The sequence below is a fragment of the Vitis riparia genome, chromosome 8 (genome assembly GCF_004353265.1).
Source record: "Vitis riparia cultivar Riparia Gloire de Montpellier isolate 1030 chromosome 8, EGFV_Vit.rip_1.0, whole genome shotgun sequence".
Taxonomy (NCBI): Eukaryota; Viridiplantae; Streptophyta; class Magnoliopsida; order Vitales; family Vitaceae; genus Vitis; species Vitis riparia.
In genome coordinates, this window is record NC_048438.1 from 13,503,535 (window position 1) to 13,518,969 (window position 15,435).

Genomic DNA, 15,435 nt, shown 5'->3' on the forward strand with positions numbered 1-15,435 from the left:
CTTTCTGCAAGTTGAGGAAATTATGCATCTAGCCTCAGAAATATCCTCAATGAGGATGATTCTTCAATCATTACCAACTGGCCAAACAATAGATTTGTGGATCCTTTGAATGAGTTTGGAACACGATATCTACTTAGGAGTTTCACCTAGGCTTCTCAATGATAAGTTGGTATTTATCATGATATTATATCAGAATTAGAATTACTCTAGCTGCTGGTCAACTAGATCATATACCTAAGATCAGATTAGTGCTGTTCATTTGTTTTGGGATGATAAATTATAGAAAAGGTGGGACATTTCACATCTTATTTTATTTATTTATTTATTTTTATTGAAAATGCTTTGTCAAAGAGCGGTGAGGATTTCCTGCTTGTAATGGCTGAGTCAGCCGTTTTTTTCATGATGCTATTGATGGTGGAGGGGAGAGATTGTAGGTTTCTCATCATTTGAGGCCGTCCACGCCTGATGCGATGGACAAGTGGTGAATGGTGATGTCCAAATTTTGGTTTGTAGTTTGTACATGCTCCCGAATATGGTATCCCTCCTCTTTTGGATATGTTATCCTCCTTTCTCACACGTCTGATTCTTCATTTGGTAAATTGGTTTTTAAAGAATTCAACCAATTTTAAGATTTTCAGGTTTTTTTTTATAATTTTAATTTGGGTTCTTGCCTCCAATAGTCGAGATTGATTTGTTGATTTTCAGTTTTTTTTTTTAAATATGCTTCCTTGCTGCTGATATGATCCACTGTTTGTTTAGGGAGAGAATTTTCATATGTTGACAAAAAAATCTCACTTGAAGCTAACGGAAGAACTCTAGTCCCTTCACTTTTTCATCGCTGGTAGAATTCTTTCCATGAAAAATAAAAAGAGATAACAGACTAGAGCTAAAATGGGTTGTTCATTAGAATGCTTGAGTGGGCACTCTATATCCCTGCATCAACACTTTCTGCCAGTCCCATTTGCCATCAGAATCCAACAATATTCCTTTCACATTTTCCAAAACAATCAACGACCTGTGCATGTTTTCTTCCTCAGGAGAAGGCAATCATTGTCATTATTTATCCAAATCTTATTTTAAATATACCCATTAATTTTTTACTAGACCTAAAAAGTAAAAACTCCCCAAACAAAAAGGAGGGAACCATTCGTAAGGAAACTTCTATCCTGCTAAGAAGATTCCTGGAAGCACATTCGGAGACATTTCCCCATAAGTACTTTTTAGGTGAAAGAAACCCCACAAATGCAATAATAAGATCCAATTTGAGAGGACTTATCCATTCAGTCAGACTCGGGCAGAGGTAGAAGGGAAACTCCAAAGAGAATTTTTGGAGGATAATGTCAAGTGAGAGAAAGAAAGAAAGCATTAAAATTGTTGCCTCTTTACCTTTCAAACTATTCACTTTTACGTGCTTATATAGTCTGATAATTTTGAAACAGAATGATGACTCGAACATATGGTCTTTCATGCTTCTCTAACCAAATGAGGAAACCTATGGGTATTTACATCAGAATAAGAAACTGAATAAATTAAAATTAGACATCTCATCCTGTGGCTGTGGCAGAATCAGTGGCGTCTAACGTGTTGTTTAGCGGACCTTGTGGGCTACCAAAAAGAGTAGTGAGTATCTGTCTATGGCATTCATCACAGAAAAAGAAATAAGAAAAGTGGCCCTCATTTGGGAGCTTATGAACATTGGCCCCAGCTAGAATCCGGCTCACGTAGTCGGTCATTGGTGGTGGCACTACTTCATCATCCATTCCCTGTTCAGCATCAACAAAATTCAGAAATGAAGAAAGCTATACAACCGATTTAAGAAATTCTTAAACTAAGTTGCTCTATTCATTTTGTAACATTAAGTAGGTATGCATCTATACATATAAGGTCTTTTCTACATCTTTGAAAAGATTATCCAATTTACTAAGTGAATCACTACAGAGAGAGCCATCAATAGATAGCCCCCAACCCCAATAAAATCCATGAGCAAGAGAGAGACAGAGATGGAGACTAGTAAAGGCCTGATCATCTGAGACATTTTCATGATATAATTTAGGCCAAAATTTCCACTGTTCAGTGAAGAAATGGGCCTAATTTGCTAATATTGATCAGCTAAAATCAAACGAGAAAGAACTAAGATTCATGCTGGACCCTGTTTCTCTCAATTCAAGTCTGCTGCGCTAAATCGTCCAGGAAATTTTGTGAAAATTTTCAGACAGGGCATTGCATAAAGACTCAACATATCATACTTTCCTATATCATTGAACACATTAGAAATAGCACAATCCACTTGGGCATGCACTTCTTTATTTAGTTACTAGACAAACCAAGGTAAATCCCGATTCTGTTCAAATGAACCAAAAAAAATTATATATTGAAGCTAACCTTTAGAAACTAATCAAATTTATAATAGAAGTAAATTACAATAGCCTATGAAGAAAACAATATTGCAGTAAACAGTAAATCAGAACAACACAAACGAGGAAGAAGATGCAAACCTGCCATATGTGTATTGGTCTTAGAAATCCTGTCAATTCACATTCAGCCTGACTGTACATGTACTTGAGCCAAGGAAGAATACCTTTCCGTGGGCATTTCTTCTGAACCTGAAGATCTGCCAAGCTAAAACCCCAATTTGACACCTGTAGCACAGCTTCCTCTATAAATGGTTTTACATTTCCCTGACGAATTGACTCCTCCACATCCCTGTGCCAAAACTCTTCAAAATGTGGTTCTTCAACCAGAGCTTTATCCTGAGCAAGTCAAGATTTTGTTATATGAACCATCATGGAAATCATGAGCTAGGTCTCAATCGTAGCTTATGTAGACTGTTTACCTAATTAAGATTGTGAAAGAGCAGTTTACATCTTGTTCGAGTAGTATGGTTAGTTACAACAAAAATCTAACTTCGTCCTCAAAATGTTAGTTTTGCAGACAATGTAGATGAGCCTTCTAACAGAGCATTAAAAAATTAGCACAGGTTTTGTAAGTGAAGGTGTCATTCCACAGTTGTTAGACTGTTAAATGTCATTTGCACATAAGTGGAAGCACCAACAGCCTCCCATTGCCTAAACAAACAAAAAGAATACATGCAGCATTTCTTTTTTTCTTTCTTAAGCATTCGAGATTAGTTTTAAGAATCATCAAACTCCCTGTTCAACATATTGCATGAAGAGGAAAATTTGATTTACATGTTGGTTTCATTGAACTGATCAATAATTGAGTAAATAGAGGTTTGATTTTCTGCAACTTCTAAAATAATGGCAGAATAGGTATACCTATGCTCATCTTTTTCTCTACTACAACGAGTTTCTTTTACCAGAAAGAACATAAACCACCGAACATTGATGAAACAAAATAAGGTTCTACACCTAGTTGAAAGAGGATGTTTGCAAAGGAAAATCAGATTTTCAAAACTAAAACCATTTGCATGTGAATACAAGTATGGAAATTTTACCAGGCCCACTTCCCGAAGTAAACCATTCAAACTCATGAAAAGGTTCTTATCAAAAACTAAATATAAAGATTTTTTTATATAAATAAATAAATCGATAAATAACCCAACTGAATAAAAGTTTTTTAGCTTGCCTTGTTATTCTCTCAAATAGCATGAACACTGAATCATAAATTGTGGAACATGGTCCAGAACTGACTATAAATAGCATGCAACTTAATTCATTGGTAAAACTAGTAAAGATGCATTTACATTAATTACATGCAGGTAACTCAAGAAAAGACCAATGAGAAACTCTTACCAACATGAAAATATGTTAGCATTAGCCAACAATTGCATTAGTAAACTAGCCACCTGACTATCGGTAATCTCAAGTATTACTAAATCAACCAGGTACTAACATCATCCAAATACACTGACACATAGAAATGAAATTAAAAAGCAGTGAGTGTGGTTGGAACTCTCTAAAGGTTTTGATCATCCTGGAGTAATTTATGACAAAAATGTGCTTACCTTCTCTCCCAGAGACACAGCCAACCACTTGTCAATTGGACCATGCTTTCCAGATAGGAAGCTTTGGCGATAGAAATAAGTGAGAAGTCTAGGAAACCTTCGAGCTAAAAAGTACATCAGTTTCCTTCTTGTCACCCACTTCTCCCAAGTTTTTTGCCTCTCTTCCTTGGTCATTCTTCGTTCATCAAGATTAACCATTGGTGCAAACATCGCTGCACCTGCACATTCAGTTATAGATTATATAATATGTAGCAGAGTTCATTCAGGACCTTGGTAGATCATAACTGAATCACAAGGACACACTATGTTTTCAGGGAATAAAATACAAAGGGTATAAATACAGTGCATAGTATCCAAACATGAGAATAATAGTCTGATTAGCATAACCTCCATCAGATGAGCAAGTCATATTGGTAAAGCATTATACTACTAAGTTTATTTGCATAATTTCCATAAAACAACCAGATTACAGAACTAAGTTATATATATTAGTGTATGGCATAATCCTGTAAGACTCGACACAAGCTACTAAATTTTGGGTGGGATCAGAGAATGGTAAGACTGTTTCTGTGTCCATGGTTCCAAACAGATACAGTTAAATCTTCCTATTTCTTATGAATGAAAACATGTGGATTCACCTTATTTCTCATTATATTGCCAACTTGCCGCTCAGGTGGCATTATACTATTTACCTCCCACAATAAATATTTGGATGTGTGTGTGTCTATGTTTGTGAGAGAGAGCATCACCCTTGAATCCAATTGGAGAGCTATACTCCTCTTGTCCATCTAGTACTGAATGCTTTCTTACTTCAAGAAAGTTAGATTCCTTGGGATAAACTTAGACAGTTAGATGTACTTCAAGACCTTGTTAAGCCCAAGCCAAACCTAAACAGTTTGTTAATAATATTGTTGAGTTATGTTAGCTGAGCCACCTTCCAGTTGAGCAAAAGATTGCTGGACTGCTTTTGATGCTGAAAACCACTTGTGAGCAGAACCCAAAATGTGTGCACTTGAGAGCCAACCTCTCCATTTTTTTATTAGAATCACAAGATCATGCAATAGTTATTATAAACAAAATTTGAAAAGCTTGGTACCTGCGATTCTGTCAGGAATGTATCTAAGTGCAGCCCAAGCATGCATGGCTCCACTAGAGTAACCCAACACCCAGAACTTGTCGTTAACACCAACAGTGTTAGCTAAGTACAGCATATCCAATGCTGATGAGTTAAGGTTCCTGATGGGATGAGGATCACTCTCCCCAAAACCAGGAAGATCATATGCTACCAAGCGAACACCAAACTCTTCCAACAGCGGTGCTTTAATTCCAGGTATACCTTTCATACAAAAATAATTTTAAAAATTAAAAATGACAAATTCTCAAAAAGTTTCACCAAAAACACAATAAATTGAAGAATTACAGTTGTTTTCTACCTGCAAGTCTTGAGGAAAGAAAAGAATGTGGTGCTATCAGGGAAAACCTAGCTCTGTCAGCTGGAACACCAAGCTCATGATAAGCCATGTGTCGACCATCAGGAAGTAGCACACGGCTAGCACTAGGAGGATGTATACATACTTTCTTTATTCGTGGGATAGAACTATCATGTTTGGTATTTACACTCAATACTGCACACCATTAACAATGTCAAATCAAAAGCTGTCTAAAAAATGACTTGAGGGAAAAAGAATGAGCACATAGTAATTTACTAAGTTCATCTATACCCAAGTATTAAGGATTTTAGAAAATAGTTTATGTCTGACAATCTGTCAGGAACCATAGAAAATGAAAACCAAAAAGAAGCAGCAGATCAAAGATGAGAAATTTCCTAAGAAGGTGAAGAAAGGCAATCCTCTCCATTGAGAATTACAGCACTAAAGGCATATATTGGAAAAAATTTGCATCCTTTAGGATTTCAAATTGCTCTTAGATCATTTTCCATTTTATCCATCCTTGATTTATTGAGTTTCACCTGAATGGTGCGGAGAATCTGTATGAACAGTAGGAATGAAGTTGTTATGCTACAATTCCTACCATCTTATCATCAACAGAGTACAGCAAAGATTCCAATGCACTTAATCTGATGCCTCTTTTTGTTAAAGAACTTCTCATTATAATTTTTTTTTATAACAGTGAGCTTCAGCTCTTTGGAGGGAGAGTCCCTAAATCCTATGCTTGGAACTTGTAGAATATTGACACTTCAGAAATTAGAGAAGTACCTCTGTCAGTCATGACTCATTATGGCAATGGGTACAGGATATGCATTGCACAAGCCTCTTCTTAAGGCTATGTTTGGTTCCCAAAAAGTATTAAGAAAAGAAAAAAAATAAAATATTAAGGCTATGTTTGGTTCCCAAAAAATTTGAGGCAAGGGAAAGAAAATAGAGAGGAAAAGTAAAAAGAAAGAAAAAGTGAAGGCAAATAAAAAAACAAATTAAAGTCAATAAATTATCTTCATGTACTATTTCAAACTCATTTATCTTATTTTAGTTCCTTCATATAAAGATTAAATAATTTGAAAATGCATAAGTTTCTTACTTATTTTATTATATTTGACTTTCTTTCGTATTTTCCATAGTACAACCAAATATAAGAAAATCATTTTCCTTAGTACTTTTTGGGAACCAAATATAACCTAAGGAAAATGATTTTCTCATGTTTGGTCTTATTATGAAAAATATAAAAGTCAAATTCAATCAAAATCAGTAAGAAAATTATAAATTCTTAAATTATCTAATCTTTGTATAAAAGAGTTAAATAAATAAAATTCGTTTGAAGTAGGATATACATATAATTTAATGATTTTAAATCTATTTTTTATTTTCGTTTGTTTTTTCTTTCATTCTGCTTTTCTTCTCTTTGTTTTCTTTCCCTTACATTTTCCCTCAAACTTTCTGGGAACCAAACATAGTCTAAATGTATACCTAACATGTGTTTATTAAAAAGGAAAAGAGGAACAAATTAAAAGCTCTCTAAAAATACTAATGCTACATTTGGTCACAGGAAAGTTCTCTAGAAATACAAATTAAAATTTGCTTTGCAGGGCTAAAAATATTTTTGAATATCCTACAAACATAAGTGGAGAAAACTGCAAAATCAAGAACAAAACATCAAACATAGTTATTGCCAAAATATACATTCAACTCCCCTTGGTTCCAAGAAAGTATTAAGAAGAAGAAAAAAAATGTTAACAAAAATAATTTTTTTCATGTTTGGTTTGTCATGGAAAATGCAAAAGAAAATCAAATATAATTAAAATTAATTAGAAACTTACACACTTTTGAATTATTTAATTTTTATATAGATGAAATAAAATAAAATAAATTTGAAGGAGTGTGTAAAAACAATTTATTAACCTTAAATCAATTTCTTATTTTCCTTCTATTTTTCCTCTTTATTTTCTTTTTGTTGCATTTTCCCTCGAATTTTCTATGACTCAAACATAAGGTAAGAAATGGTCTCAGAAACCTATCCTATTTTTCAATGATATTTAAAGTGAATGAAGCACCCATGGTCGCCAAGCTATGCCATGCAGACACTTCTTTTACGATAGGGCTCAAGGAAGCCTTGAAAGCAACCAAGAGCCACATGGAGGCGTGAAGCATTTAAGGTCTGTGACATTGTGGACTTCGGTTTATAAGTTAGACCCAAAAGAACTAACATACTTTCCCAGAGTCCACAAAACACAGGCAATAATTGCATGAGTCTTCAATGGGCAACACTGCAGCAGCAAGTTCGGTTCAACAAGGGTCCAATCAAATCCATGACCACAGCCAATTTCAGAATTTCATTGCTGATGCTCTACACAAATTGGTTTATCATTTCATTTGTGAATATCCATCGAAAGTGGATCGTCCAGAAAATCTTTAATCCAGAATGGAATAAAACAAGGACAAAATAAGCAAGTGATTTTCACTGGGAAAACTATGAAATGAAAATAAATTAAGAGTTCAAAATCCAATTGGGAATTAAGGTGGTAAAAATAGTATAAAAGGTTTTGAATTTGATTTCCTCATAATTTAAAAAATAAAATTTTGATAGAGGTAGTAATTGAAGATAAAGAGGGGAAAGGCCAATAATGGTGGAACTTCTCTTTGCTGACTGTTTCAAAGCTATTCCTCAGATATGATTAATTGAATGGCTGGTGTCGGTCACTAATCACTATACCTAATGATATTTATATCCAATCACACCAATCTCCTTCAAAATCATTAGATTTAAGCAATTAGACCAGCCTTAATCTGCCTATACAAGTTTTAAAAAAAATAATTACAAAAGCATTCTGAAGCTATAAAATAGTGATGTAATCCACACAAAAAAATCAAATAAATGTCTTCAGATTCCTTAAAATATGCATGTTCATACCTGCAAAGGCTATTAGGAAAACTAATAGTATGACCGTCCAGGAGTGAATAGGATCGCGATCCTCCGGCAAAAAATAATCGTTCAAAAAACTCAATCTCTTGCCAACTTTTGAACACGGCCCGCCAAGCTTCTTAACAATGAATGAATCCTCGGTCACAAGGCTCTGCTGCACTATGTCTCTGCAGCCTCTCCCCAACTCCACCACCATTTCACCCCACGCCTTCAAGAACCCCTGCACCTGGTCCCTCAAACTCTCCGTTTCACCTTCCGGCGAGTCTCCGGCGACGGTGAACTCCGATCTCCTGGTCTCGAACGAACCGGTGTTGTATCGATGCCCGGTGTCGTCCACAAGGCTAGCGAGCCCCTCCCTCCATGACCTCGATCCATTGACCTCCGACATGTCCACCACAAAAACGACGCCGTTACGGCCACAAAAGCATCAAGCCCCAAACACCACCACCATCACAATCAAAAGCAGTTTCAAAAGAGAGAGGTTTAAGGTTGCTTTAATAAGAAGATTCGGAGCAAATATTTTAAAAAGAAAATCAATAATGCGAAACGAGAAAAAAAAAAACAGAAATGGGGAGAAACTTTACAGGCGTGATCTTGAAGCTGAGTAATTTAAAAAAATTTATTTAAAAAAAAAAAAAAAAAAGCCCTAACCGACCATCATTCAAAGGAATCAAATCTTCTCCACAACACACTAAAAAATTAAAAGATGTATTTAGAAAAAGAAATGAAGAAAAAAAAAAGACTACAGAGCATCAGTGTGTGGCATTGCCATGTAGCTAGCTATCTTTTCCTTTGGGACACTGAAACCGTTGGTTCAGGTTCTGTGTGGATCTTTTTATGGGAACTGGTGGCCGGCTAACCGCTCTTCCCCATTAATGGCCCTTTTTCTTCCTCTGCTCACTCCCTTTTCAAACTGGGTCTGCCAAGGGGACTTGTAATAAGATTCTCTCATTTTACATCAATTTATGATATTTCTTTCTCCTTGTTTGTTTGCGTTGATGACTGGGGACAGGAATATTTTGGTTTTTTTTTTTAAATATTTACAAAATGGAAAAATCATTTTCAAATCATATACTTCCATTTTTTAAATATTTGTCGGATAATTTTTTTAAAATTGGGTTATTCACTATACATACTTTAACCCAATAATACAAACGTATAATAAACGACATGGGTTAGGTGGTAATGGTAAGATAAGCTGATAAGGATGATTTTCTTGCAAGTCAAATTATTAGGAGGGGGAGTCCACCGCCGACAGCCGGTCAGAATGTACTGCGCTGAAAGTCAGAGTAATATGTGGTGAGTGTATGTGATTGGAGGAATGTTCTTCTTCTTCCACCGCTTTATTTATTTTTCTGTAATTTTTCAAATCAGCTCCGACGGCGTTTCTCCCTAGATAAATTCTCCTTAGATCTGGACCGTCAGTTGCTGCGAAGATTGAAGAAGATCCAAGAATGAAATTTTCGTGGACGTGCACATGGATCCTTTTTAAACAGTGAAAGTGGGAGTGACGGTGGGGTTAATCGTGGAATTTTGGCAAAGCCAATGAGGAGTCGAGGAGGTGATGTGTGGAAATGAGCAGATTTGGCTTTAACTATAAGAAACTTTTGGTGGTGGTCCCTGGTTAGTTGGGGCTTGGGATGACTGGGCTCATACTGGTCAGACAATAAACTAATGGAAGGCCTTCCTTTGCCCTTTCCCTTCACGCTTCCCAACTTGGAATTCCCTTTCTTTTATTACTTTAGGATAGCGACATATGCTGAATCATTTAAATTTTAACCATATTTTATGATGACTTACTTTATTACAATTAAAAGCATTTATATATATAGGTAGTTGGAGAAAAAGGGGCGGTCCAATATAATTTGGGTTTTATTAAGATGAGCCGTTGGTTTGATCAGATCATGATAGGGTTGCTTAAAAGCCAGTTGTGAGAGGAATTGATCAAGCCTCAAGGGTCATGTATGTGGCACACAATTAATTCACTGTATTGAGGCAAGTTCAAAGCATGTGGTAGGTCGGATGTCGCACAAACCAGAAAGACATTGGAGATAGAAGATTTCCTCTGGACCCTTCTTTTAGCGTTCCTCCGCTTCAGCAGATGTGTCCGCTTCTTTCAGGACCATTCAGAGGGAACACATCACTTTCAATATGCCCCTAGTGTCGGCTTGAAAGGCTCGTATTGCACTCCCAGGTTTATCCTATGGTGACTCAATACAATCACATGTGAGGGAATCATTGATGCATTATACCGAGGGAGAGGTCGAGATCAAGAATTTAGCTCTATATTTAGGCAAAAAAAACCACCACATCCCTGCATTTGAGCTGACTAATGCCAGAGTTTTAACTTTTTACAGCCTGAAGATCTGATCCAGGTTGCAGTTTGCAGACTTGGAATTTGGTCATGGTAACTATGAGCACCAAAAGGAGAAACTTCCCTTAAATTATGTTTACCTATCTAAAATTCAAGGAAAATATGAGGAAAAGAAAATAAACTTATTTTGATACATTTATTTTATTTTATTTTATTTTATTATTTTTTATATAAAAATTAAATAATATAAAAATACATAGATTTTTAAAATAATTAGTTTTTATAAAATATTTTTACTTTAAAATCGGTAATCATAAATATATCGGTGGTTTGATTTTATAGATTAATAAAAATTTTGAAAATATTAAAAAATTTTAAAAATTATATAAAAAATAAAAATAGATATTTTAAAGTTATTTTTAATATATAAATATAATTTGTCATATTTGATAATAATTTACATGGATAAAAAATATAAATTTTATAAATGTACATTTATTATTATTAAGTTGTATTATAGATTATTTTATAATATTATTATGATAATATGTCTAATTTTAAAATGTATTTAATATTAAAATTATGGTCTATTTTAATTTAAATGTATTCAATGATATCAAATAAATAATAATATATGTATAAATTTTTAATATTTATTTTTATTATATTTAATAAATATATAGATTATATAAAAAAAGACCTATTAAGAAAATTATGTTTTTATATTTTTGGTAATAAATTAAATCAAATATAAAAATAAAATAATTATAATTTATTTATTTAATAAAAAATCGAAAAATCATTGAAATATCCATAAAATATTTAGAAATATCGATTGAAACAATAAAAAAATCAAAAAATTGATAAAATATCTAAAAATATTGGTTGCCTTGTATAGTATCACGGATTGAAGATATATCAAGATAATTTAATCCTTGGGTAAGATCATATGCGGTATGCCCCACATCTCTCCATGTACAAGTATTTCCATATTCATCAATGTAAAGTTGTAAACTCTCTTAGGACCGACAGAAGCAAATAAATCAATCATTCTTAGAGCTAAAAACTCCATGGTCATTAGAGAACATGGGAATGTGTTAATTCTTATTGAAACATGGTACCTTTGCACACATTGTAGATTATCACAAAGCACGGAAGGATAGCCCTTGGATTTAAAACCATGAGATCTTGTGAACCGTCCGGTTGATCCCCAGTTGAACTCACCACAGAATCAAATCCTCCCTTTTCTCCATCCATGAGCCCAAACTTGGGAGCACGAACAACTCGGCCGGCTATTACTTTACACAATATGATGCCTTTCCTTGTAGCTGGAGACACACCATTGGCAATACATTCAGTAGCCACTTTCTCATGAGCTCTCCAACTATTCCCACACAATGATGTTGTTGTTCTTGCTGTATCTTCTCTAACGAAAAAGTTTGAACCAATGACTCTACAAACCCCACAACGTTTCTTGCTGCAAATGCCCAAAGCCCCCTTATCAGACCCTAATGCACAAGTAATGACCACGCCATGAAACAGTAAAAGCTCATTCCCATCAGCCACCAATCTTTCCAATCCTAAACCGACACTGTTTTCTTTGGCCTTGGATTTCACCATTTCCCTATACTCCTCAAATCTGTTAAGAACATCCATACTATTATTCACCATCAGGACCTTCTCGACTGTTACGCCTATCTCCTCCGCCCACCCTGATCGAAAAATGGTTTCCACAATACCAGTTAACGGTCGTCCCCCGAGAAGCTCCGACACCGGTTTGAAAAGCTCGCCGCTTCTTGTTAGAAGTGGCGGTGCCGGAGGAGATGGATCGACACTTGTGTTGGAAAGGGCCGATGAAGTCCTGGAGACAGGGGGATTTGTATGAGAATCTTGTTTCCTCTTGGACTTGGTCAAGGACAGCGCTCTCTTTAGACTCCTGTATGGTTTCGAGGGAGGAGTGTTTTCCTTTTGTGGGGAGGTGGGATTGGGGTTTGGGTTTGGCTTGAAACACCTAATGGTTGAGCTAGGATGAAACGCAAGGACTGCTAGAGAAGCTGCTATAAGGCACCTTTCAGTCATGGCTGTGCCAGAAGGGTGTATACCATGAGAGATTTGGCTTCATAATTTTGCTTAAATGGTTGCTTCTGCAATTGGAAAGTTGCAAAACCAGGAGACGATAAAGGGAATGTTTAATATTTGGTCGGACACTCGAGATTCCAGTGTGATTAAGATCTTGATACGATCACATCACATGCCCAAATCCCCCACCCATGGTTTTGGCCTAAACTTCATCATCCTTTAATATAATTTGAATTTATTGTATTTAAGATAGGGAAAACCGCAGGATCTTGTTTCCAAATAAATACAGAAATCATGTACCTGATTTTGGAAGGAAATATACACCTTTTCTAAAGTCAAATATTATTTTAGAAATACTATTTAAGCATTTTGTTTATTTATTAGATTATAAATTATTATAAATGATGTATTTTTGCGTTATAAACTAATTCATTTTGGTAGATTAATTATAAATATATTAGAATATTTTATCACATAGTTTAAAATAAAAATAATATATATATATATATAATAGTAATGTCACATATAATAATTTATGTTACATAATATATCATTTTTTTAATAGATAAATAAGAGTTTGCATTTAAAATGTCTAGAAGTTGTGAAAACGGTACACATAAAGTAAACAAATAAATGTTCAAAATACTGCCGTGAGAAGATAAGAAAGACATCCTCTTACTTAACTTAAGAGACAGTCAATTATAAACAAAGTGTGATCCTTTATATACATCATAACTCGATTCACAAAAGTATAAAAATAAAATGAAAAATAATAGCTTAATTGGACCGTTTGTTATTATTAAATGTTTTCCTATTCATTTCCTTTCGTAAAGTCCACATTAAGTATAATGGCATAGCCCTTTATGCCTTTTCTTTTACTCACAAAAGCTCTATGTCATTCAAACAAGTTCCTCCTCGTAGAGAAATGCAAAACACAATCACATTGAAAATGGGGAATATCAAATTCCACAACATTCTAACCTTATTACAAAACGGAATTAGATGGTCATTGATTTATTTCTCTTCTTTATATAAGTAGCACCTATACAATATACATTCTATTCCATCTTTTTTTAATTAGTCAATAGTCAAAATTTTGTTCTAAGACCTTTCCTAAACAAAAAAACCCACTATTGCTGAAGCCCACTACCTCCGAATAATACTCCATGGGAAAATATCACTAGAAGCCCTCATGTAGAAATGGTAAATATTTCATTTTTAATTTTAGGTAATTTAAAACCAAATCAAATGGTCGATTCGTTCTAAACTTCCTCATATAAACTCTTGAATTGTCACTCCAAAAGTTTTCCAAGATCTAAATGTCTTTATACATTTTTCATTGTTTTCCTATTAATATAAGGTATTATATAAAATTTTCAATTTTCATGTTTTTTCTTTGATAAATTCAAATTTAATAACTTATCATATTAACTTTAATTCTTATAACTTTTTTACGTAACCGTAAAATTGATAAAGAATTTACCACTGAGTTAAAAAAAAAAAAAAAAGTAAAAATGGGAAGGCATTTGTAGATGGGGAAGAATACGCCGTACCTTGTTTTAAGTGTTGCCTCTATCAGTCATTTATTTCAGGCTCTACGTCGGAAAGTTGTTCCATCATTTTCTTGTGGTTTTTTTTTATATATGCTAGGGTGGAAAACTTTGCTCTTGTTAGCATCACACGTGAACTTCTGAATTGATGTTTGAGGTTAAACGGTTGTTCCTCGTGTAATCATATTTCTAATAAGATGCTTTAGATTCATATGCCAATTTTACTCCGAGAGAGCCCTTGGAAAGTAGGACGGTAGAACTACAGGTTGGGCTGGACTTTTTTTTTTGAGGATTCCTCTCTTTTTATAGGATGACTTCGTATGAAAATGAACGATTTTGGGAAATTTTTTAAACATGTGACTGGTTTGGATATGATTTTTTTTATTATATATAATATTAAATAAAAATTATTTAAAACTTTTTTACTATATAAAATTAAATTTTCTGTTTTTTATAAAATTAAAATTTAAAAATGTATAATATTTATTTATTTATAAATATTTTAAAATAAAAAGTTAAATTCATCCTTAAATCAACATAAATAAATCAAGGGTGACTTTGCAAGTAAAATTACAATTATTTCCATTCCGAGTTTAATGGTCTTGTGGTTTTATAAAACCTGTATAAAATTAAAAGAAGTTTATACACATGTAATAAACTTTCATGCTTATAATGCAAAACAAACACACACACCCTTATTATGCACATTGGGTCAAAGATTGATTATACTATTAGTTGTAGTAATTTACTTTCAATTATATATATATATATTATTTGTTTTGGACCAATGACTTGTGCAATTTTAAAATGCATTTATAAAATTAAGATAAACTTCAAAATTTTATTTTATTAATCAATATAGGATATCATAATAGCATTAAAATTGATCTTGATCCTATGAGGATTTATTTATTTGATCTTGTATAATATATTTATATGTATGTAGTTTTATGGAATATAATAATTACATTATATTATATTGGGTAATTATAATATTTTATATAGGATAAATAAAAATATATATATTTGAGTTTCAGAAGCGTTTTAACAAATCTAAAGTGGATACCATCATTACAAAAATTGTATTCAAAACTTTGATTTTACTTTTGAGTTTTCCTGAAGTACCGTCTGTGAGCTGATGTGGCTTGCTTTTT

General features: G+C 33.7%; 2 protein-coding genes across 2 annotated transcripts; both read right to left on the reverse strand.

The window, feature by feature from the left end:
• Positions 1–1,253: 1,253 nt before the first annotated feature.
• LOC117920454 lies at positions 1,254–9,275 on the reverse strand. The gene is made up of 6 exons (XM_034837996.1): positions 8,327–9,275; positions 5,398–5,589; positions 5,061–5,300; positions 3,965–4,182; positions 2,496–2,750; positions 1,254–1,763 (listed from the first exon to the last, which is right to left on the reverse strand). The coding sequence occupies exons 1-6, from the start codon at positions 8,724–8,726 to the stop codon at positions 1,545–1,547; spliced, it is 1,524 nt and encodes a 507-aa protein (XP_034693887.1). The 5' UTR covers positions 8,727–9,275; the 3' UTR covers positions 1,254–1,544.
• Positions 9,276–11,756: 2,481 nt separating this feature from the next.
• Positions 11,757–12,731, reverse strand: LOC117920636. The gene has a single exon (XM_034838239.1). The coding sequence runs from the start codon at positions 12,729–12,731 to the stop codon at positions 11,757–11,759; it is 975 nt and encodes a 324-aa protein (XP_034694130.1).
• Between the last annotated feature and the right edge of the window lie 2,704 nt (positions 12,732–15,435).

Bases quoted from the DNA above. Each gene is read 5' to 3' on its own strand.
- LOC117920454 (XM_034837996.1), bottom strand. From the start codon at position 8,726: ATGTCGGAGGTCAATGGATCGAGGTCATGGAGGGAGGGGCTCGCTAGC. The intron at 5,301-5,397 runs GTAGAAAACAAC...TTTGTATGAAAG, and splicing joins TCTTTCCTCAAGACTTGCAG to GTATACCTGGAATTAAAGCA. The intron at 2,751-3,964 runs GTAAGCACATTT...TGACTTGCTCAG, and splicing joins CTGTGTCTCTGGGAGAGAAG to GATAAAGCTCTGGTTGAAGA.
- LOC117920636 (XM_034838239.1), bottom strand. From the start codon at position 12,731: ATGACTGAAAGGTGCCTTATAGCAGCTTCTCTAGCAGTCCTTGCGTTT.